At 38.4% G+C, this 24,867-nt stretch overlaps 3 protein-coding genes across 4 annotated transcripts in view; all 3 read right to left on the bottom strand.

Moving 5' to 3' along the window:
• Positions 1-40: 40 nt before the first annotated feature.
• On the bottom strand, positions 41-6,710 carry LOC103458668 (potassium channel subfamily K member 17-like). The gene is made up of 5 exons (XM_008399649.1): positions 6,456-6,710; positions 3,057-3,171; positions 1,328-1,494; positions 1,041-1,209; positions 41-944 (listed from the first exon to the last, which is right to left on the bottom strand). Exons 1-5 carry the CDS (start codon positions 6,669-6,671, stop codon positions 694-696), a joined length of 918 nt encoding a protein of 305 aa, XP_008397871.1. The 5' UTR covers positions 6,672-6,710; the 3' UTR covers positions 41-693.
• Positions 6,711-7,745: 1,035 nt separating this feature from the next.
• LOC103458667 (potassium channel subfamily K member 16-like) lies at positions 7,746-14,082 on the bottom strand. The gene is made up of 5 exons (XM_008399647.2): positions 10,094-14,082; positions 9,027-9,141; positions 8,780-8,946; positions 8,506-8,674; positions 7,746-8,324 (listed from the first exon to the last, which is right to left on the bottom strand). Exons 1-5 carry the CDS (start codon positions 10,304-10,306, stop codon positions 8,113-8,115), a joined length of 876 nt encoding a protein of 291 aa, XP_008397869.1. The 5' UTR covers positions 10,307-14,082; the 3' UTR covers positions 7,746-8,112.
• Positions 14,083-14,181: 99 nt separating this feature from the next.
• kif6 (kinesin family member 6) overlaps positions 14,182-24,867 on the bottom strand; it is a 52,963-nt gene continuing 42,277 nt past the window's right edge. The window contains exons 16-24 of one of the 2 annotated variants that reach the window (XR_532602.1): positions 22,478-22,528; positions 21,054-21,141; positions 20,776-20,911; positions 19,190-19,278; positions 16,648-16,737; positions 16,430-16,516; positions 15,616-15,731; positions 14,527-14,608; positions 14,182-14,391 (exon numbers count right to left, since the gene is read on the bottom strand). Coding sequence is in view for 1 of the 2 variants with exons in the window: in XM_008399650.1 (XP_008397872.1) it covers positions 14,369-14,391; positions 15,616-15,731; positions 16,430-16,516; positions 16,648-16,737; positions 19,190-19,278; positions 20,776-20,911; positions 21,054-21,141; positions 22,478-22,528 (680 nt within the window). In the remaining variant the exon portion in view is untranslated. The remainder of the gene's footprint in view (positions 14,392-14,526; positions 14,609-15,615; positions 15,732-16,429; positions 16,517-16,647; positions 16,738-19,189; positions 19,279-20,775; positions 20,912-21,053; positions 21,142-22,477; positions 22,529-24,867) is intronic. The other variant, XM_008399650.1, reaches the window with a different exon arrangement.

Here is a 24,867-nt window from a genome sequence, read left to right on the forward strand (position 1 = left end):
TATATATGGACGTTTTCACTCTCTTAAAAACCTAAAGAGAGTGAAAAAACAAAAACAAAAAATGTTTGGATTCATGGAAACTATAAAAAAATAGAATTAGATTCTTCCTTTTCTTAAGAATAGGAAGAATCTATTGAAGATCTCTTCTCTCATCCCTGTGAGAGCAAAGAAGGGAATAACTAATTGCAGTATTTACACAACAGAATGTGTACAAGAACTGCTACTGACTGCAGTTTCTTCGTCCTGCCTGGCGCTGCATTCATGTAGCTATTTTCCTGCTGATAAAACCAGTAAAAGTGGTTCCCTTAAGTATTTAAGGAAATAACAAAATAAGACGATTACTTCTAAATGAAACATGGTTACTATTTTTACACAGATTCATGTATGACTATTTGCTGCATCTCTGGAAATTTGTAAAAGTGACACGTTCTACGCAAACTACAAACACAAACTGTATCTCCTCCGTGGAACATAATGAGACATGTCGCTTTCTTATTCGGCTCACTGGCCACTTATCACAACTTTACAACCTTTGATCAGTCACATGCTAATGAAGTGGCGATTATGAAGAATTACAGTATTTACAGCCTGATAGCACATGTACTCACGGCCTGTCACCAGTTCCCATATCCTAAATACAGAGCTAATGGTCGTGTAATTGACTCACTGAAACCTTCACCTTGTTGTTGTGGATTACTGAGTTATTGGAGGTTTCTTGATCTCGTCGTCATCCTCCATTTGAGTGTCAGGGTTGTCGTTGTCTGTGCTCTCAGACTCATCCTCAGTCTTCTCACCACAGCAACCTTTTTTGAGGAGGGCGTTAAGCCGCTCCAGGATGTCAATGGAGTGGTTGATGAGCAGAGCGAGCCAGGCCAGGCCAAAAAAGATCCACGAGGCCATGAGGACGCTGTACCAGTCAGGGTAGTCTTTGTCTGGATTACTATCTGGAAAGCACACACCAAAGAATCGTGTCTTTGTGACAATCAAGAATACAAGTTATGACAGTCAGTGGATGTTTGGGATTTAGGGTTGTGCTGTACCTGCTACGAAATCCCCAAAACCAATGGTGCTGAGGGTGATGAAGCAGTAGTAGATGGCCTGAGAGTAGGTCCAGCCCTCTTGCTGCTGGAACACAAGCATGGGCATGATGAAGAACAGGACGGTGCCACAGATGTAGCAAAACAGGTGGACAAAAAACCGGGTGCACCCCTGCAGTTTCACCAGGTAGAGAGAAAGAGAACAGTGATGTTGGTCACACTCCAAATAACAAAACAAAGCAAAACAAAACTAAAAAAAAATACTCATTTCGTCCTCATCACTTGCTTACCTTTCGTCCAGATTTGCCTTCCAGGTAGTCTGAGACATTTCTCTCCAATGCGAGCATGTACTTGCCCACTCTGTTGAGCACGACTACGTTGAGAGGAATCCCAAAGAGTGCAAAGAAGACACAAAAGATCTGACCAACTGTTGTGCTGGGGCTCATGTTTCCATAACCTGTTAAAAATAAAAACATTTTATTATCTCACTGTTTGATGGCAGATGAACTGCTTTAGCTTCATCTATGTAAATATTAATAATTAAAAATAACATTACCCTAAAGACTGATGGCGTGTACCAAGCCCATACCACCAACACCTCCACATCGTCCTTAGCTCATGGCATTAGGTGTTCACTATGGCCAGACATCTGGTCTCATTTAACATGCTGGTGGAGCTACTGGGCTTCAGACATTACTGGAGTTTTGCAAAGTCTGACCTCGGAGTGAATTTGCTGGGAGGTTCGTTCTTGGGAAGACTGTGTCCTTTAATGCCTTACAAAACTATAAATGTCCCTTGAACTTTTTTTTATTTATTATTTTGTCATGTCATGACCACAAAGTACAATATATTTCACTGAGACATTTTGGGATAGGCCAACACAAAGCCTTTTATTTTAAGTGGATTGCCATTTTCTTGGAAAGGTTTGCAATTATGACACACTCCTTCCATTTTTGGATAATGGATTGAACAGCGCTCTGTGAGATGTTCAGAGTTTGGGATATTGTTTTATAATGTAGCCCTGTTTCAACCTCCTCCACAACGTTATCCCTGACCTGTCTGCTGTGTTCCTGGGTCTGCATGGTGCTGTTTAGTTACCAGTGTTGACATTCACGACAAAAAAAAAAAAAAAAAGCTAAGGCGGTGGCTCCCAAACCTCGTCCTCAAGTATCCCTCTCCTGCATGTTTTAAGTGTCACCTTTCTTCCAAACGCCTGACTTAAATAAATGGGTGATTGCAGAGGAGGTCGTGCAACCATTGGAATCAGGCGTGCTCGAAGTAAGACGCATCTAAAACATGTAGGGCATTTTGGGGTATTTTAGGACCAGTTTGGGAACCATTTAGGTAAGGCATGTTAATACTTTTCAAAAGACTGGGATTTTTTTTTCTGTTTGAAAATAATCTTGAATGGCAAACTCTAAATTGGTTAGAAAAAGTCTTAGAACCCTTCTAAATAGGCACCAACCTTCTTACTTTCTTGAAGATTATTTTACTGCTGTCTTTTCACTTTGGTATCGTGTTGACACTCATCTTGTTTGTGTTCTACGGCAGTAAATCAAACCAAAACTGGTTTTATTGAGATGTCCATAGTACTTATGATCAGTTTAAAGCTGCTAACTTCCTAAATTCAATTCTATGGAAACTGTTCCTGTAAATGTAGCTGTAAATATGACTTAAGTTCATTTTCTGCCTCTGTTGCTCAGTAAATTGCGAGATCTTTACTATGAGGGTAAATAGAAGTAAACAGTAGAAATAGAATAAATAAAATAGTTATTAAATATGTTATAATACCAGTGCATAGCTGGCCTAGCCTTTAACTACTACTCTAGCTGTATTCAGAAAGCTAATAGTCTTGACAGAGTGAGCCAAACATAATCATCTAGACACACTGTTTATCATTATGACCTTCCTTTGAGATTAGATATCATTTTCAAAATTAGGTTGATATATAACTGGACAGGTTATCATTTTCAGCAAGTCATACTTCACAGGCAGTGTGTAAAAATATGTGACCCTGACCTATAGTTGTGACCACAGTGGCAGCAAACACAGCCGAGCTGGTGAATTTCCAGAAGCCGTCTGTGGTTTGGTTGCCTTTCAAACTCAGACCAGCTTTTGTTGCCACTTGAACAACCTAAAAGAGAGAAAAAAACAGTGAAAGCTGAAATTTTCTACTGTTTACATTTATCAATATAAATTGTGTCTATTGGACAGGGGTCAGACTTTATTAACCGCATGCAACTCCTGTACACAGTAATCTGTTCTACTTTTAGAATACCTTGGAGCTATTCTGGTCAATAAATCGTTGCAATCAGCATTCCACCGGAGAATATCTTCTCACCTCTGTGATCAAAGTTCAGCATCAAGGTGAGATATTATAAATACTGCAAACAAACAGGCTCAAAGTTTGCAACGCCATGTGAATAAACGACATGTGAATAAATGTCGTTTTATTCACACACCAGTGGCTTTACAAGTAAACACGCAGGGAATTAACTTAAATCTTAGACTTTCGTTCTTCCTCTTTACAAATTTAGACGGATTTGCTTAGGCACAATGCAAATCACCGTTTTCCTATTACTGAGTGGCAGGACAGTCACCTGGTCAATAGTTTAAAGTCGTTACATAAATTTGAACAGATGCCAAAGTTGCGTGTGCTTCTTAGGTGTTTTAATAAATGCCGTGGTTCTCCTAACAGAACACGGAGAACTTTTGTGGCCGATCAACGCCTTCCAGGTTTGACTCATGTAGGCAAAGCAGAGTTAAAAGTTTCCACAAGTTATTTGCATGAAAAAGGGGTTGCCTGTTTGTTACTACATGCTTTTTTTTCCCCCTTTTCTTTGTTGCTTAGATTCGATATCAAATCAAACAATCATGTTTGAAAAATCCGTACCTGCTCCCAAACTTCTATTGCAAATTTCTTCTTAATTATTCCAAAAATTTAAAAGGCTCAAACCAAAATTCCAAATTTTATGTGAGATTTATTTGAGCTCAACAAAAACCTATTTTTGACACTAATAAAATCAAAGGTAACACTTTATTTGAAGGGGTCTGCATAAGACTGACATGACGCTGTCATAAACATGACATAACATCTGTCATGAACATGAAGAAGAATTATGAATGTTTATGACAGTTGTCATTCAGTAAATAATGACACTTTTAATGCAAAGTTGCTCCAAAAGTTGCATTAAAAGTCCATTAAAAATGCCAACTTTGCATTAAATTATCATAATTCACAAAATCATGCAACGTTCATAAAGACTTCTTTATGTTCATGACAGGTGTTATGTCATGTTTATGACAAGTGTCATGTCAGTCTTATGCACACCCCTTCAAATAAAGTGTTACCACATCAAATTTTTTCTATGAAGACGTTTCCTTTAATTGATTCAACATTCAACTCTGTTATGAATTATATTAAAACAAATTCCATCGCGCACAGAAATACTGCTGTGTGTGGTATCCTCGTACCTTAAGATGTAGACATTTTTTCTGTAGTATTTTTTTCATGCTCATTTAAGTTTATTTTGTATTTCACAAGATGAATCACTCCATTGGGATTCAATTGAGTAAAGCTAATGGGTATTTTAATGATTTATTAGATGAAGGGATTGGACACCTGCTGCTTTGCATTTTGCTGGATCATAAACACCTGACTCGGTGTCTGTGTGTTTTTTCAAACTGGCTTACGTATCTAAAGTATCACTTGTCTGCAATCTGGATTTATCTCCTCTGCAAAGTCTTTCTCACTTCATGTGTTAGTGGTGTACTGTCCTGTATTGTGATGTTTAATAAGTTATAATCCAAATATCTGTAATCACTTGTTTTCAATGTGGTTTAGGCATCCCTCTACATGTTAGTTCTAGCTTCTATCCCCATGCCAAATGAAAATATCAACTTTTGCAGGTTTCCAGGAAAACCAGTGGTTCTCTTTGCTGCCTCTGGTTAAGAGTTTGCAACTTGACTAAGTTAAAAAGAAGAATCCTGCTGAACCAAACATGGCTCAGAAGGTGAAAAAGTTGCCTTAGTGGTTGAATGTGTCTCCACCTTACTCCTGATAGTGGTACTGAGGGATTAAATAAGACAGAAGTTATAGAAGTTGTTTTGATAGCTAGCCATATGCCATGAGCTGTATTATTTGAAGTAATTGGTTTGCAGCTTAGGTGAGTCTTTTTATTGCCTGTTTCAGCAATTACACACTTGGTGTCTCTTAACCTCCACTATCTATTGTGCTGTTCAAGGGTGCACTTGTCGTTAAAAGGAAGCCCGACTTGATGATTCTTTAAGTGTTTTTTAAACGGGTACCCAAAGTAAATCTAGATCATTACTGAAAACTGAGGTTGAGTTTTGATCTCTTTACCCACAGACAAGAGACCAAGATAAATATACCTGACAAATCTAAACTGGAACACCATCATAGAAAAATTGGATTAGCAGTTCTGCAGAGAGAACATCAGTTATGATTTTAGGTTTCAGGACTAACGAGTAGAAGAGATAATGTCGCATGACACCTCAATTTTTTATGACTCACATCCCCAAACACGTTTAATGTGCTCTCAGATGTAAAAGCACAAAAAACTTGTTCAGGACTGAATTACTGTGCAGCTGCAAGATCTGCTTAGGGTTCAGAATGGGCTGTATGTGTCTTTTTAATATCATTACTGTATAACAACCAAAACTATCAATGTATTCAGGAACATAGCGGATTCAAATTTGCTTTTGCATCTAAAGGACCTTCACTTACTTGCAGGTTATTAATAAACTGTGATGCTGGATGGTTTTACCCAGATTCTTCTGTCCCAAAACCATCTAAACATGGAGCCAATTGTTTACATTTTTGCTGTCTTCTCGTTCATCTGATGCATATCATAGCATGTTTGATGGTAGGGAGTTTATGGTTCTTGAGTCTGATTATTTTTTGAGCAAACATTTTCAGGACTAAAGAGTAAAGTAGATACGTTTGTTTCTTAATTCCACGCATGGTTAATAATAAAATGAAGGTTTCTAGTTGAGGGCTACCAGAGAGTTTAAAGGTCACCCAACTGCAATTTAAATAAAATTAAAATCTGATGGCAAAACATACAAATTCTTTATTTATTTTTTTAATTTTGGTTTTCTGTTTCATGATGTGGATTCCTCTGCATTAATCAAAATTTAAGAATTGCATACAGACCTGCTGTAGCTACATTTAAAATCTACTAAGCAAATGACACAAAAGTGTGTAAGTTTATTATTTTTTTATAGAATCATAATAGGTTGTGATCCATTATGACTGCAGATATTTAAAAGGAAAAGTGATCTTGACTGATTTATTCATGTACTGTATGTATCAATTAGGAGTTTACATGTCTACGTTATACTTCATATTATTTTAACTAATCCATTTAATCATATTTAAACTTCTGAGTACCTTACCTGAGCCACTTCCTCCAGACCTTCTTGGTTCAGGCAGCTGTACGTCATTAGCAGCCTCTGTTTGTTGAGGAGCAACTGGGAGAGATCCTTCCTTCCAAGATCTCCTTCCAGCTTCCAGAAAATCACGCCACCAATCAGCACGTAGGCCACATAAATCAAGCCAAGCATGAGAATGGATGGCACCCGGGCCAGATTGAGCATCTCCTTCACTTCCATGTTGGCCTGGCAGTCCGAACGTTGACGTCCAGTTTTAGCTCAAAGCCTCAGCCTCTGCAGTCAGGTGCAGAGAGTAGAGAGGGTTTACCTGGCAGACTCACATCACAGGCAAATGAACCTTCCCAGAGCACTACTGTTTGAATCACTTCACTGGCCTGACATGCAAATCCAGAGGAGCAAAGCAAGATAAGGGAGACACGGCAGCACGAGCAGGAATGTACAATGTCTTGGAAAAAGTAAGATATGCACATCGCTTTAAAGTTTCTCACATTTTGTCAGCTTAGAACCAAAATCTTTAATGGGAAGTTTGAGATTTTGTGTGATAACAACACAATCTCTTTCAAAATGATACCCCTTAATAAAAAAAAAAAAGAATAACTAGTACCATCAACTGTCTTTGGAAGTCCCCTAATAAGTAAACAGTCCACCAGTATGTGATTTAATCTTGGAATATGTCTAGCTGTTCATTTGTCTCTAGCTTTGCAAAGCTGACAGCGGTGCAGCCTAACAGCCTAAAACTGTTTGCTGCAATGCATTGACAGGTTGTTCTGAAAAGTATTGATTCGTCAGGAATGAAGACGTATGGATGCGACATATTTCAGATTTTTATTTCTAATAAACCCTGCGTCCTCTTCCTTCGACTCCATCGTTGTGCAACACTTTAATGTTGGTCAAATACAATAGGAACAAAAACATGAAAGTTTGTGATTGCAATGTGACAAATTGTGGAAACGTTCCAGGTGTCTGAGTTCCTCTGCACGGTGTCTTGAATGAACGTCAGATGTGTGTATTTAGTGTTTTCAATTTTGTCTTCTGAAAAACACAAGGTAGTGTCAGGTGAGGGCCATCCTCTTTTTTTTTTTTTTTTTTTCCACCTCGCATCACCATCTTGATTAATGTGTTGGTTTAAGATAGCCGTCCGTGCTCAATTCACTAGAGTCTCCTGTCAGCACACAAGCACAGATGTGGACTGACATCAATGAACACACAGAAAACACACACACACACACACACACCCACGCACGCACACCTACACACACACACACACACACACACACACACACACACACACACACACACCCACACACACGCACACACACACACACGAACACGCACACACACTATGTGACACGGTGTCATGAAATAACAGCCCAGATCTGAGCTTCCTGTTTGAACATCTAATCATACGGGTGGGAATCAGAAGAGAACAAGGAGAAGATAAACACCAATCATATAATGGAAAAAACAGATGATCCCCGATCAAGCAGGCTTTCACACTGAGGTAGAACACAATATATCACCAATATATATATATATGTATTAAAACTGCTGTTGCCTCTTCTTGTATTAAGAGAGATCTTAGAGAGAGAGAAAAAATAAACATTAAATAAAGTATTAACCTGCAGAATAATATTACTTGAAAGAATTTTAAAGTCCATTGTCAGATCTTTGATGTGACTTCTAATTTACTGGAGGAAACTTCCTCATCCTCTTCTTTGTGCTTCTTAAAACCCGGGTGAGTCAGGATAACCAGGTTCTCCATGATCCTCACTCCCATGTTGAGGATAAGCGCGAGCCAAGCAAGCGCAAAGATGATCCAAATCCCCGCAAGGCAGCGGTACAGGGAGATGTACTCCTTCCCTGGGTCGGTGCCTTTAAGCAGAAACATGTAAGAATGCGTTAAGTGAGTTTTGTCTGAGTTCACAGCGCACTTTAATCTTCTAACGCCTCGCTGACTTATACAGCAGAATGAGACCTGGGAGCTTTAGGCAGACAGAGGTGACCGCTGCAGCCTTTCTAGCACACTAGTGGCTTGATTGTGGTCTCTACTCACCCACTACATAATCTCCAAAACCAATAGTGCTGAGGGTAATGAAGGCAAAGTAGAAGGCCTCTCCAAACGTCCAGCTTTCCACATAACTGAACAGAAGAGGAGGGATGACGAGAAACAGCAGGCTGCCGGTGATGAAGAACAAACTGACTGCCAGGGCTTCCACGGCTTTCTGGGACAGAAAAAAAAAAAGAAAAAGCAAAACTCTTTATTTAGCCAATATATGCGACCATCAGTTATACGCTGCATTGCAGAATGAAGAGAACCATGTCAGAACCTTGTGAGGGACAACCGCCACCATTCCTGTCTCTAGCCGACCCAGATGAATGGTCAGACACTTGCCCATTTGCTTCAGGAAAGCCAGGTTCAGAGGAATACCACAGAGAGCGTAAAACACACAAAACACCTGACCGGACACGGTGCTCGGGGAGAGGTTTCCGTAACCTGTGAACCAGACAAGAGAGGCATAATGAAGCATCATATTTTACAACAACTAGAGCCTAAATGGTAAAATATCAATCTACCAATGGTTGTGACGACAGTGCCTGCAAAAAAGAAGGAGCTGCTGAAATCCCAGTTGCTGGGGTTGGTTGAGTTGCCTGAGGGGTTCACTCCCTTTTCCCAGGCATATAAAATCACCTGCAGACAGAGTAACATGCACATACATCAGCAATGACTGATAGGCTTGAACAGAAATATTCTTGCATAACCAAACTTAGCTTGAACTTTTTTTTTTTAAATCTACAATGAGTTTTACATTAATTTCTTTTAGAATAAAGTAATGAGTTAGCTGAACCAGGTAAAATATTTTCTTAGTTTTTCTGATTTAATGTTAGGTAACCCCATATTTGTCAGGGTAAATTACATCAGACTTAATGAAATATTTGGTTTTCAATCAGCAAGACTTGCACAACTGAAGGTAAAAAAATATATTTTGTTTAATTCACGTTATAGGGAATAAAATTGAAATTTCATAATACTTTTTAAAAAGGTAACCAATGACTAGTAATATTAAAAACAAATTATATAAAACCATAAAAACTAAATAAAACTAAACAGGTAAAAAGAAAAGGTAAAACATTGCCGTCATTGTCAAGATGAATAAAGATAAGCCAATAGATTGGGAATTAATTAACATATTTTACTGTAATCATTTTTAAAATTAATTTTAATAGATCTTTTAATGAGGGCAACCCCTTTTAAATCCTTGAATTAAATCACTTTAAGAAAACTTTTTAAGGTCACCAGGGTAATGATTTTGCCAAATGTTATAAATTACAACACACTTATTGATCTTTCAAACCAGTTACTGTAAAACCATTTATTGCGGTAAGCCTGACCTAATAATAAAATTGATTTTTCAGCTTTACAAACCAAATGTACCAAATATTGATATAATGAATTAGTTCTATTTGTATAAGACTGAAGCCTTTGTCAACCACAAAGTGGAAAATAACTCCAAAAACCATGCATTTTAACCTCTCCTAACCTAAAGAAATATTTCAGATTATTAATAATAATAATAATAATAATAATAATAATAATAATAATAATAATAATAATAATAATAATAATAATAAAAAATGGAAACCTGGACAAACTTCTCCAAGGCAGGACCATCCAAGCAGGTGTAATTAGCCAGGAAGTGTAATTTCTCCAGCTGAAAGTGGTTTCTGTTGTTGCTCTCGGCTTCTCTTTCCAGAATCTGGAAGATGATGGCCCCGATCAGCAGGTATGTGAAGTGGGCCAAAATTAAAAGTGCTGTCCAGTTCACTTTGACCCGAGCCAGGTGAAACCACGCCATTAACGCCCCCCTCCCCCACAACACCAGAAAAAGACAAAAAAATTGCTGGTGCCCAAGGTCAGAAAAAGCATAAAAGTGCTCTAAAAAAGAGGAATATTGAATTTCTATGTTAAGTAGTTCTTGTGAAGTTCTCCAAATAGATGTCCTGTTACTTCAGAAAAATGCATTCTTCTTAAAAAAAGAAATGAGGTATTTTGAAAAAGGCAGTCCTGCTTAACATCACAGCTGCTCAGGCTGATGTTGTATTTCTCTCTGAACGGCAACGTCTTCAGTCTGATTGGTCAGAGGAGCATGGGTGCTGATTTCTGGGTTACCGAGGTAACGGCCAAACTCTTTTCCTCAATTAGCGAGCGACATCTGCTCCCAAGCTTTCCCCCGTTTCCACTAATAAGGAAGCAGTGGCAGTATCTTGTCAGCAGAACAAAAGTTAATGTTTTACCTGCTTTCCATTTGACACCCTCAGATGTCGGTCTCCTACTTTGGGATCTGGAGGTCGGCGGTGCTTTAATTTTATAAATGTGAAATCTGTCAATAGGTTAGTGGAGCTGCTCTGGAAGTTATTGCAACCCTTGGTGTACGGAGTAGAAAATAAATCTAGAGCAGTATTTATATCATTTGATCTGATCACATTTTGTGTCACTGCATCCAAGAATTTTTATGCATTTTATTTGATGCCTAAATAAAATACAGTCCAGCCGTCAATGGTCAGAAGCTAGGGCCGCTAAGGACTGTTAGGCTGCAGAAGACTTGAGACTCAGGAAACAGTTCATCTTGATGCCTAAAGGCGAACCCCTATGGTTATTTATGGGAAATAACCATAAACATGCAGAAAGAGCTACACTAGAGAGGTTTATATTAAAGCATGTACTTGTTTTGAAATAGTCCAGTCAAAGTCCAGACCAAACTTCCATTTCGAATCTGTGGCAACACTTAAAAACTGCTCTGCGTCGACTCTCTCTATCAAATAAGTGGTTGAAAAAAAATAAATAAATAAATTGTCTCTATATGTTCAAAACTGGTAGGGACACGCCAGTTGCAGGTTTAAGTGCAGTCATACGAGGCTCTGAAAAGCATTAGCAGAGTTGAGCTAAATATAAAGGCAAGGCATTGTTTTAAAAATAAAATCTACATGAATACAAATTTAAAAACCTTGTGCCCTTTCGCTTTATGAATATGCTCTATGTTTTTGACGATCTGTCACATAAAACATAAATAAATCACCCTGAAGGTTGTGATTTCAACAAGACAAACCCCCACATTATCAGAGCTTGTATCTGAAGCCAAAGGTTTTTGTTTTTAGTTTTTCACTTTTATTCTCAGATGCAAGCCCGGATACATGTGGTATTTTGTCTAGTTCGTCTAATTCAGTTGCTTTACAACTTAACTTTTTAAAGTCTTACCAGTATAAATGCTCAGTCTTTTTACAAGTCAGCTGGAACGGTTTCTGCACATTTTCCATCACATCTGGAACCAGAGCCGTTCGTTGTCACACGGGACGAGTTTGAAACATTTCTTGAATATAAACCAAGGAACTAAGCACTTCAAAAACCTTTTTATAATGAAGCATCATTGATAATCCTGGCATCATGTTGAAATGTGGCTGAATAGATATTACCTCTGCAGTTTATTACACCACCGGGCTACTGCTTAGAGACGTTCCAAATTATCCAAGAGAATTAAGATCCTTTTAAAGTGAAAATTGTTTCCTTTTTCTTAAGCACCAACTGTGTTAAGCAGGTGACGAGTTTTTATTCCAGAATGTTTTTAAGCCTTCTTTAATTTGAATAATGATGCCGGTATGGTCTCACCGTGATTAATTAGAACTTAGCTGGATTGCAGGAAATTTGGAAAACCTTATTTAGAGAGAAGGCAAATCCGACACTGCTAAAGTGTGCCTGCCTATTTTCCATAAACTTAAGATGGCTTCCTGTGACCTCACCACTCTCTGTTTACAGCTAGTATTTTACTATGATGATCCTACCCAGTTTGTCAAAGACTACACCACACCCACAGCTGCAGCCTTAAACGACTCTATGGGACAGCACTGGGATGCAGCTACGCTAGTACATAAAGGAGATAAATCGCCTCGACTCAGGGCCACTATGGTCACTGCTAAGTCATGGCAGTGTAGATGGGCCTCATGTCTTGCAAATGTTTCTTCTGCTGCTTTTGCTGCCACAAGTCTCCACCACAGACCAAGTTTATATACGATTTCTTAGTATTTTGTAGATTTGGTTTTAAAACTGTGTGAGTTAGGTCAAAAGAGCTGGGTATTGTTAGTTAAATGCCAGGATAATGACAGAATGTGTTTATTACTTTCTTCAAATGATTTCTATGAGAAAGAGCAGAGGTGTTTAAGTGTTTAGGATGATGGCTTTGTCAGCTTCTAATTCACAACATTTCAGTTCATGTGTGGCCCCACATGCAGATGAACTGGTGGGGCCACACATCAAATGCATTGTTTCCTTGTGTGACATGGGGAAAAAAAATCATCTGGATCAGCATGGATGGCATAAAAATTACGGGGAATGCATACAATTTAAGAATGATATTGAAATGTTCTTTCTAAATATTGCGACAATACTGGTTGTGATAAAAGCACATTTATCTCACAACTCTTTTTCTTTCCTTCATCACAATGCGTATACCACTCTCTATAAGCTTTCTGATAACAGTCACAAATAGGCATTAAAAGTAAAAATAAATGCAAATGGCTAAATATATTATCATCAGGCAGAATTTTAATGGATGGCACCTTAAGTATTGTAGCCCAATAAATATTAATCCGTTCGATAATTTGTGATTGCAATATTGTACACATTCTTGTTGCAATAGGGACTGTGATGTGATTGGTTGTATACATACATATTGGTTTATATTATAAATATACGAATTGAACACATCCGGGAACTGAATCGGATCCCCTATACTGTAATGCGAACTAAATAAAACTCAGTTTCTGTCCACGGTGTACCCCGCCTTCTAGATGATAGATGAATGGATTTCTACTATTCCATATTACCTTTAAACGGATCATAAAGCATTTCATGCAGTTGTGGAAATGGCGTTGACGTTACGGCGACGAGATGTAACAGATAGGACTTTAAAGGGTGAGTTGTCTTGGAGAAATATCCAAGGCAACGAAAGAGCCCAAAACTGAATGCAAAGTGTGCAACTTCTTGTCATCCGTCAAACAAATTAATGCAAAGCAATGCAAAATGTTGACAAGTTGTTTGATAGGTATAGGTGGATCGACTGTGGCTGGTTGGATCTTCTTTATGGCTTTAAGCAGAACAGCTGCAAAGACCTGAAGTACACAGCCGATTGCTTGTTTTTGTATGATGGCCTCAAGGTTTTCCCAGAATTTAAGAATAAATTTACCTAGTAATGGACCGTCTTCCTGAATTTTCTTTACTTTACATTTGTTCTTACACGGAAGATCCCCATTTGAGATTGACAGAGAAAATTGTTCTAGATAACTGTCCTGGTGAGCTGAATAAGAAAATAGGATTAAAAAAGTCAACACATAGCACAGGTGCTATTTATAGCATCGTAAAAGTATTTTTCTCTGAGGACAAAACTGCAAAATATAAAAACTTTGTACCCTGGCAGCGACTTGTTTCCTATAGTGCAGGACAACAGCACAATCAAGTGATGGCTCAGGCATCTCACAGTTGCTTTACTTTTGCCCTAATTGTTTAGGCAAAGCAATGAAAAGCTTTATTATTCACACTATAGTTTTATATTAATTGGCAAAAAAATTAATAGAGCAAACTCAGCTGGAAATATAAAAAACAAGCACTTCTTTCTAAATGTTGAAACATCATGTCACCAATTAAAAAAGTTTCACAAGATTTCAACAAATACTGCGGCTCTTTTCTGGTTATTCTTATGTCTTTTCTCTGTTGTTTTATTAGTAAAAGGGTTTAGATCAAACGTTAGACACAGTCAGTGGTTTATGCTGCTGTCCCAGAATAAGAAAGCATGAGTGGTCTGTGGCAATACAAATTCCCAGACCATTCGTTTTGCCTGGAAGTGATGATATGGCTCCTCGTTAGAACTTCACTTCACATCTTTACCGGGGCCTAAAATACACAAAGCACAAACCTACTTGATTAGTGGCTATTATATCTAACACAGCACAGATTTGACAGATAGCAACACTTGGTGCACTTCTCCTTTCATCAGTTAGTTAAAAACTAAACTCAACTCATTTGTACCTCATGTAGACTGTTTTTTCTGTGTTGTAAAAAAAGTAGTCTAGCAGCTCAAGTAGCCTATGACCTCAGCTTCTCTGAATATCTGATGACAAAATACAACACAGGCAAATCTGCTGTTGGCAAAGCAAACATCTACACAAAAGTTAAAATGGGAGAACCAACAAATCTACTGAGATGTGATTTCTCTGAGCAAATACGTCAAACTGCTCTTTATGTAATCTTCTACATAAATACCGTAACAACCGTAACATCAGAAAGTGTAAAATGAATAGTAGAACTGAACACCTGGCAAGACGAGGTAGATTTAGGTTTAGGGTTTGCACCAAAACTAACAGGCCACGAGACATTTAATCTGAAAATCAGCCAATAGGCCAATGGCGGCACTGGTGGTGATCTAAATTGCTTAGATCAGGGTGTCAGACTCTAGTTTTCGAGGGCTGCTGTCCTGCAACTTTTTGATGTGCCCCAAGACCAACACACATGAATGCAAGGACTGGGTCACCTCCTCATCCCCTCAAGCTCTACAGAGTCCTGTGGGTGAGGTGTGTGGGACCAGAGATGCATCTAAAAGTTGCAGAAGGCCTGGAGTTTGACAGCTGTGGCTTAGATCAAAGTGTATGCATGTGTCAGAAGGGCCACGCTGAAATCCAGTGGGGCAAAACCTGGAAAAACTCAAGTTTTTTTAAGGCACTGTATTGTCTGATGAACTCAAGCAATTTCATGCTAACAAAACTTTGTGATGCATTGTAATTCATCACACCACTAGAGTGCAGTGTTGAGCACCCATGAGTACAGTTTGCACCCATTTTTGTGTGCAAGCTGTATTAGTGCGTGCCTGGGTATATGATCTTGTATTTGAAACATTTTAAGTCTCAATAAGAAGCAGAGCTGCTTTTGGTTTAGGGCTTAGGTTTAGGACTAAGGTCTGAGTTGAGTTTAGGGTTAGGGGTGTACTGGTAGTGGTTTGGTTTAGGATAATTGCCGGGTCTAGACTATTGAAATGGATGAAAACATGAATGGAAGTCAATGCAAAGTCCTACATGTGAGAGAATGTGTGTGTAAGGGTAGGTGTGCATGTGTGTGTGTTACCTATCCTGCTGAGGAGATTTTTCCGGGCCATAACAAATGCCAGGATGTCAGAATCAACTTCCTGATCTCCAGTCAGTGGAATGGAAGAAGACGTGAGGGTTGTTGCGGAAAGGTCCCTGAAACGTACTTGTGGTTACTCCAACATGCCAAGGGTTGAAATTTGTCTTTTTTTAAAAAAGTGGTCATGTTTGTTTTGGAGCAGGCACAAAAACAAGTCTTCAAGTGACCCCTGCATGAAACATGTAAACTGTTCACGGAGCAAAATTTAAAGCAGAAACTTTGACAGAGAACAGCTCCTTGTGTGTCAGAGCCTCGCTACAGAACAAAAGTGGGTCTGTGCTGCGAGTGCTTGTTTAAGAGGAAGCATATACATATTACAGCGAGTGTTTAACAGTGGCTGTAAAACGGAGCTTTCAGCGTCTGGGTTAAAGCGAGACTCTTTTGATTTGTGAACACCACTCGCAGACGTTACTTCACAAAGACATTAAAATTTATGACGGCTCTTGTAAGTGAAGAAAAAACACAGAAGAGCTATAAAATCTGCAGGTCTGGGCTGTATGTATGGATTTAGGAGTCATTGCACACATACTATTGTGTGTGTATGAAAGTATTAATTGAAAAAATTAGGAAAAAAAAAAAGAGGCTTAATTTAGTTAGTAGGAGTCGCAGCTCATACAATGGATGCCAGAAAAATACATTTCCCAAGTTAAACTATTTCAGTCTTCTAATTAGCGTTTCAAAGGAAGCAAAAATTGGTTTAATTCACATATTCTGGATGCTTTTTAGGTCTGTGATAACCCTCTGGATAATGTACCTCCAGTATGAATTCTTACTCTCCTCTTGGGACTTGTTCCAGGCTGACCAAACTGGTGCTGGAAGTTTGTCTATGGGTTCAAGACAGCTGGAAGTAAGACAAATTGAGTTATTTCCACTCTCAGCTTTAAAAAAAAAAATTGTTTTCAAACTCCAATGTAGTACAATCTAAACATACTTTCCTGAAATAAAAGAAGAGATAATTAAGAACTGACTGACCTCAGATCAGGAGCAGAAGAGACCGAATTGTCCAGATTTGTGTCCTGCTTTGACGGAGACTCCTTCATTGTGCTGCTTAGCTCAGGAGCGCTGTGGAAGAAAGCAGAGCCTTTCATAAAGACGGAGATAACGTCAAAGTAATACCACAGGTTTGTGTTTGAAACATGGAAGTTATCTGTGTCCTCTTCTTTCTACCACCAGATGGAGCTACAGCATAAAGCAGCCAGAAGGTTTCTTCTGCAGGTTCATCAACATTAAACACAAGGTTTCTTTTTAAAACACAGGAGGCCAAGAACGTGCTTTTTAAACTTTTATTTTCCTGTTTCAACAACATATGACATGTCTGACTTTTATTCCATTGTATTGTGTAAACAATTTGCGTTTTATCATTTTTGTTTCATAACTCAAGATAAACCTGCTGCTGCATTTTTAAACTCGCAAAATAATCCAAAAATAATGCCTTGTCACTAACAACTGTCTCGTACACAGGTTACTTGGAGAGAGAGGACGCTGAAGTTTAATGGTGTTTTTGTCCAACTTTTGTGTAGATGCATCTTAGGTGTGCAAAAAAAAATATTGATTCTCGTGAGTGGCTGACATTATCTGTTGTAATCACGCTTCTAATGCAAAACCAGAACGAAAACGTCTCCTTTGATGTTCTTGTTGCAGAAATTAGAATGTATAAATTAGATCTGGTGGGATGTTAAGGCTTGACCTTTTGAACAATTTGTCTTCATTACTTTGGGCCCTCTAGCGAGTTTCTTCCAGGCTTGTCCTGCATTCAACTCAAGTCCTCTTTGGCCATGTAGAACTAGAGAAAGATTCCCACAGCAGGATGGTGCCCCCATCATGATTTGTAGTGGGGATTTTGTGTTAAGGGTGATGATCATTGTTATTTTTTTTTTTGCCACAGAATGTTTTGCATGTCGGCCAAAAAGTCCAGCTTTGGGTTTTCTGACCAGAGCCCATTCACCCACATGTTTGCAGTGTACCCTGCATGGCTTGTGGGAGATTTTACAGGATTTCTTATGGCTTTCTCCTTCCAGCTCCTTTATAGAAGTCAGAATTGTGGGGTGCGCCAGCCTGGCAACAGATGCAACTTCTGCAGAGCTACAAAAGCCCTCTTGAGTGCTTCTCTGATTAAAGCTACCCTTCGAAAATGATGTATCCTTTTCCGTTCACTTCACACACATTGCGAACATACGCTGAAGCTTGTGGTTGGAAAATGGAAAAATGGAAAAAGTAGTTTTCAAAATTGTGATGAGAATGATTTTATTTCTCTGTTCAGCTCTGAGCGAGCTTCAAACTATGACACATGTATTAAGTGCAGTTTGCATAAGGAATTTACACTTGATGTGGATTCTGCAATTTCTTTGTTCTTTCTTTCTAGTTTTTTCTCATTTCAAAGTGAAAATAAGAAAGAAACGGGAGCAAATAAAACCTTCCTGGTTGCATTATGTCAGCAAATAAAGTAGCATATTGTAAAACGGCCATATGGTAGTAAACACTCGCTAACAGCAGACATGAGAGGAATCGTTTCTGTGATCAGTCTCGGAGGAAAGCGTTGACAAACTCTGGGCTCATTCCCTCACTGTGTGTGCATTAATAACTGTCATCAGAGTTACTATAGATTTAAGATGATAAATACGGGCTGTGATTGTGTTGTGAATGTCCTCTGGCTGACGGCGTCACAGATGGTGAAGCAAATGCACACAAACGCCTGAAAGTGATGACAAATATCCAATGTCTGTTCCATGCAAGTCAGCAACCAGAAGCACGTTGTTGAGTAATCAACTAATTATGAAAGGGTAAACATTAATGTATTTTGTAGAAATACGTAATTGACGACAACTTTTTTTTTTTCGTGCAACTTGTGACAAACAATTCATCTCAATTTAAATTTAATCAGAAGGTGTATATCTTTGAAGGTGTTTAAGCAGAATGAATGAATGAATGAATGAATATACTTTATTAATTCCAGAGGGAAATTCACATCTCAGTACAGTTCATGACATAACATATATTTGGTTGTCCTAAGTGTTTTTTTTTTTATTCTTTGAAAAAACAACACATTCTTCACAATAATCTTTTCAATTTTGGGCCTAAAAGGGCAAAAAACATCATTTCAGAATTTAAGAAAAAAAAGTTTGTCACTTCTCCAATTCGGACAAAATGCTAGCTATGTTAGTCTCCGTGAATTTAAAGGAGATGTGGATTGTAGATGGTTATTTGTCCAAGGATTTCCTCAAGGTTTAAAAACAAACACTGAATAAAAAAAAAAGAGGAGGGGATAATTGTCTTGCTATGTGCCGAAAATCAGCTGCAAAGAAAATAATGAAAAGACCAGAGATAAAGAAAGACTTTAGTTGTGTAATCCGTTGTAGTTTGACAAAACCACATCACCGATTCTTCAATCGGGATTTCAAAAATGGAACAAAACAAGTAAAAGAGGCTTTTGAGACCTGTAAAATAATTCTCAAAACTCCTAATTGGTAGAAAAGCAAAAAGCGCATATATAAAAATACAGCAGAAAAGGTCTTACCAAAATCCTGGAGTGCCAGGTGAAGATGGTTGCAAGGTTTCATTTTGAGATGCAGAGCCATATCTTGGTTCAGGTTCCGACTCAGATTCCTAATAAACATTTTTTTTAAATTACTGAAACATTTCTACAACTATTAACAAAAAACAGCCCGACAGAATAACGTGAGCATGCTACATACATCTGACAGATTAAAGAAAGCACTTCTGATGCTTTATTGCTCTGGTTCGTCATTTAGCAAACGCAAAGTTTAAGCAAGTGCATGTGTGCATCTAATACTGGATCAACGCTGTTGGGCATAAGCTGGTGAGAAAAATACTCAGCTTTGTGAGGCAAAGCTGCATGTGTGAAGTCTGCTACACATCCTCACCGTCTGTCATTCAGAAATTCATATCCAAATGTTGCCGAGATAAAAGAGAGACGGTCCTATCTCCATTCATAAGGTCAGCGGAATTTGCTCCTCAGATGTTCTTGCTTTACATCTTTGGCTGGTTGCCTGAAATGTGCTCAGCAGTTGTCCAGGCTGAGCAAAGCGTGAGTTATCAGACTCCTCACTGAGTCAGCGTTACAATTGAATCCTTTGCCAGCCGTCCTCTGTGTAATCTTTTTGTATATTAGACTAAAATAGACTCTGACTCATTGTATTATCCTCTCTGTTAGTGTTTGAGTCACATGGAATTCAGGAAAATAAATAAATGCATCTCTGTTTGCCTCCTACTCTTCCTCCCACTAAGTCCCATTTAGCTTTGTGACAGAACAAGAGGCAGCAATCGACACATTTGTCCAGTATTGTACATGCTAACTGTCAGCACTGCTCAAAACACCAGTATGGCAAGAAACACAGTTCATAAAGAGAAAAACATTGATACAAACCTAGCACGAAAATCACATTTTTTGTTGTTTCATTCTGATGAAAGCAGATTTACAGCTCCTAACAAATCTTTTCATAAACTTTGAACTTTTTCACACTTTTTCTCAAAGTATTAACGTCCTTCCATTTGGATACAATTTTCTTTATTAATTTTAGCAAGTATAATATTGATGCCACTGTTATTTTAGTTTATTGTGTGTATGCATATTTAAAATGTTTGGAACTGTTTAATGATGGGCATCAACGTAAAGTCTCAACGGGACCGCCGGCTCAATGGGAGCAGGCAAAATAGAGCACGCTAGTTTGCCTAATGGTCTAAAACAAGTTTTTTTTTATTTGTCATTTTTGCCTGACCCCTGCCCTGACCTGAGGTTATATGATTCTATAGTCGTCTTTCTTTTATTTGGCACTTATTGCAACACAGTTGCAGTGGATTTGTATTTAGAAGTGTCAAATTAAACATGGGGTGAATACCTATGCATTTATATTTCCAAGTTCCTAGTTGTGAAAAGTTTTGAAAACTCTGCATTAGTGTTTTTTTCAGCCACTACAGTTACATACTACATTGTGATGTTTTTTTTGTTGTTTATTTTTAGTAAAAATATACTGACGTTTGTGGTTTTATTATGACAAAACATGAAAAGTCCACGGGTATGAAGACATTTGCAAAAGGCACGGTAAGATGCATTGTCACAAGGATAGAAAAGAGGCCAGTCACCTGCAGATTCAAAGCCTCCTGACTCCACCACTTCAGGAAATCCTTCTGGATCTTGACCTTCACCCTGTCCATCAACAGCTGCAGATGCTCGATCTCTGTCCTCAGTGCCTTTAGGCGGCCAAGGTTGCTGTTGTAGCTGACAAGGGATATCAGCAGTGCAAAATTTATCTTTAGTTGACGTTACACAGCACCTGCTGCATTCAATCAGACCAAGCAGGGTCTTTGGGGGTGGGGGGGAAACTGGAATAACATTCGGTAAGTTATTTGAGACAACTCACGTCACTTTCTCTTGCTTAATTTGTTTGCAGAGGTTTTCTTCCAGGGGGTCGTTCTCCTCCCCGTCCTGCGTATCATTCCCTGTCACAGCTATAAAGCAATTCAATTTAAGCATGCAGATATTTAGAAATTTGCGTCCTGAAGTGAAATGTAAGTAAACTGTTATTTATGAACTCTTTCTGAGGTTGAGATTTAAACTAACAAGAAAAGCCCTTTGACGTCAGAACCAGAGGAAAATGTTAGCCTTATGACCGAATTTTCTCATCAAAGCGTGCATGTTAACAAATCAAAACCATCAGAAGAGGAGCTAACAGAGTGTAGTTTTGGTATTCAAGCTTGCAGTCACTGGGGCTCCTGTAAAAGCTTTGAAGTGGCCACTAATGCACACAAGACAAAAGCAGCCAGAAAGTTCAGGGTTTCCCATCCTTTCGGGAGTGACGAGTTTAGAAAAACGATTAAAAAAAGATGTTCCATTTGTCAAAATGTATACACTGATATGACATCATTGTATAAATGTTCAAAGGCGCTTCAACACATGGTCAGGGGAAAAGCTGAAATCAAACTCATACAAAACAACTCCTCCGCCCCATGCCGGATCCTCCACCATACATAACAGTGGGCAAGTGATGTTTTTCTGCTTCTTGATTCTGTGTTTCACGCCACACACATCTGGAGAGGTTGTAGCAAAAACAAAACAAAAAGAAAAACGTTGAATCTTTCAGTGCCGGGAGGACAAGCTTCAGTTACAGGTCCAGTTTAGAAAACCTCCACATCTACATTTATGACAACAGGCTTTCTTGTGACCTTCTCCTAAACAGACGGTTTACATGACTTGGACAGGCTCTAATGAAGGCCCTGGTGCCACCAAGATGCAGCTGCTCTCTTTCAGTGAGCTTGTTAACTTTATTAACTTTTCTTATCCTTGTTCGTCACAATTAAAGTATTTTATAACTTGTTTTTTTTTTTTTTTGTTCTAAATGTAGGAATGGGAAAGTTTATAAAATAAAATATTTGCCTGACCTTACATCTGCTTCTTTCTTCATTTTGAAGGATGGCTAGAATGGATTTGCCTCTATTTTAAATCATATGTGTAGCCCAAAAACAAAAGAGTTCACTGATTGCAAAACAAAATTAAAATTAACTCATGTTAGTTAATTTTGACTAATGTTCAAATCAACATAAAAAAATGTTTTTATATTTACGCAATAGATGTCTACGGTATAGGTACATAATAGGTTTGTTCCTGGCAACACCATTAAAATTCCCTTTTTCCTACTGTGGGATTTCCTTCCCCACTACATAACTGTACATAGAGCTTATTGCTGGTGGAACTGTCTCCAGAAGCTCTAAAGAAAGTGAACCATTGTACAGGTTGAACGTACACGTGAGTTTTCTCATTCAATCATGTAAGTTTTCATCTTCATACCCTGAGCTGCTCTTTGTCTCCGCCGCGTCTCCAACTGCTTCTTCAATTCAGCTGAAGACAAAGAAGAATGAAGACAAAAATATCTTACATTTTCAACATTAAATGTGTTTTCAAATGATCTTTTTACATAATCTCTTTTGCAGCCTGTAAGGGATACTTAACGGGAAGCTGAAAACAAAATCAGTTTGTGGTGACAAACCCGCAGCAACACTTGAAGCCTCTTCAGGAGCATTTCCTCAGTTTGTGATTTTAACAGATATCAAGGTTAAAAAACTGCAATTATTTTTCATGACATTGTTTTTTTTTATATATCAGCTTTTGACTGAAGAGCATTTTGGTTCAGAAACCAAAACAAAATAATTTTGGCTTAGAGATATGTTTTTTTAGGAAAAAATATTTAGTTTTAGAACTAAAATTTTAGGTAAAATTTTCTAGAAGTCCAATAGGGTGAACTTAAATGATGGAAAACTATTTAATTCTTTATTAGTTATATACATTAGAAGAACGATTGGTAGATCCCTAGTCATGAAGATTAGGACAATTAACCAATCCTTATATAATGAGATAAATGAACTTTTGTTTCTTTTTTCTGTGAGTGTGATCCTTAGCTGATGGAGTCTGTCTAATTCAAGGTTCAACATCTTCAAAGACATTCTCTATACGTCAGTAGCAACAACCATTATCTGTGTTATTGTTGGGTTTCTATCACCTCAAACAAGTCAGACCCTGACACCAACATAATTTCCACTCACTGGAAATAATTTCTGGACCGTTCTCTGTACGCTTGTGAGATGGCTGTGTGATCATCTGGGTAGATCAGCAGTTTCAGAGACACTTAGACTGGTCTGTAAAGCCCCAACAGACATGGCCTGTTCAAAGTCACTTAAATCCCCAGTGCTTCCCAATTCTGACGCTCAGTTTGAACTTTGGCAAATCGCCTTCACCACGTTTGGATGAGTTGCTAGGTTGAGAGTGTCTGTAGCTATTTGTGCAAAAAACACAAGGAATAAGCATGAAGGGGAGGTTTGGGCTTTTTGGGGTCACAAACAAGCAGACATGAAGGGTAGCAGAATGGTAGCGTCTGTGATTTTCTTTAACAGTCCCTTAAGTCTTATACGTAAAAACTGCTCAGTAATTGAGCTCTGCAAAGTGATGCCATGTCCAATCTAAAATCAGAGGTTTAAGCTCCATAGATGAGAAATCCAGATGAAGTCCTCTCTTGTAAAAGTACCTTTACGCTGAATACCACCCATGCTGTCCTACAACAGTTGGATTGAAGTGATTCTAAACCCACAAGGCTTTTGCATTTAGTCAGCACTTTCTTTCAGAAAGCTTTAAAATTGTTTGCAAAATGCCAGTGCAACCAGTTCGTCTTTCCAAGCGCATCGCGAGCACTTTCGTTCAAAGTCAACCGCTTTAGGGGTTTCTGTAGACAGCAGAGACTTGAACAGATGAAGTGAAACATTATACAGGACACACAGAGCCATACGGTGCCCGTGACAAGACTGTTTTTCCAAATGGTTATGAGGTATGAAGCAGAGTTTGGGATCCTCTCATGAAGCCATGTATTTGGGTAGCTGAGAATGTAAATGATCTGAGACGCCCTGTGGCTTCATTTTGTGGTCAAGTGGGTAGCCTGGGTCTTCTCTTACAAACACGACACTCTAAAACACGCCTACTGATGTCGAGTCTGCGTCTTCAAAAGAACATTAAAGGATTAAGGGATGTTTAAACCATCACTCTAAGACGGGAGTTCATAAAGACGTGATGAGCGCACTGTCTGTGTTGTTTAAATCCATCATAGCACGTACATAAGCATTTCAGAATCCCCAACACTAAGATCAAAACAAAGGAACCACAGTGGGAAATTCCTGTGATCTACTATTAAGTAGTGTAGTAGTTGTGGATTCAACCTAACCAAATTAAGTTTTTCTCCATAGCATATGGTAAGGGTTATCCTCTTTGAAGACAAGCTTTAAGCTATAAGTTTCAATAAATACCCACAATTTGGTGGCATGATGCTTGAATGGGATTTAAAGTGTACCATGAATCAAGGATCTAGTTCAGCTTCTGACGTAAACAGAAGGAAATCTTGTTTACACCAAGAAAACAATAGATCAAAAGATCAACATAGTAGTAAGAAAAACCTACAGGAAAGGTTTACCAGTGTAGCTTGACTGCAACAAATATCACATATCAAAAGAGAGGAAACATAAAATGCTGTTTATACTAAACCAAAAATTTTACTAAACAGTCTCTGTTTTTTGTTGAATAGCTGTGTTTATAACAGCTGTACATGAAGACTTTATGCGAAACAATTGTATTTGCAACATGAGCAGTGCGTAAATCATAACACTCATGCGAAATCTGGTTTATTATCTCAATCTGTG

The sequence above is a fragment of the Poecilia reticulata genome, linkage group LG22 (genome assembly GCF_000633615.1).
Source record: "Poecilia reticulata strain Guanapo linkage group LG22, Guppy_female_1.0+MT, whole genome shotgun sequence".
Lineage (NCBI taxonomy): Eukaryota > Metazoa > Chordata > Actinopteri > Cyprinodontiformes > Poeciliidae > Poecilia > Poecilia reticulata.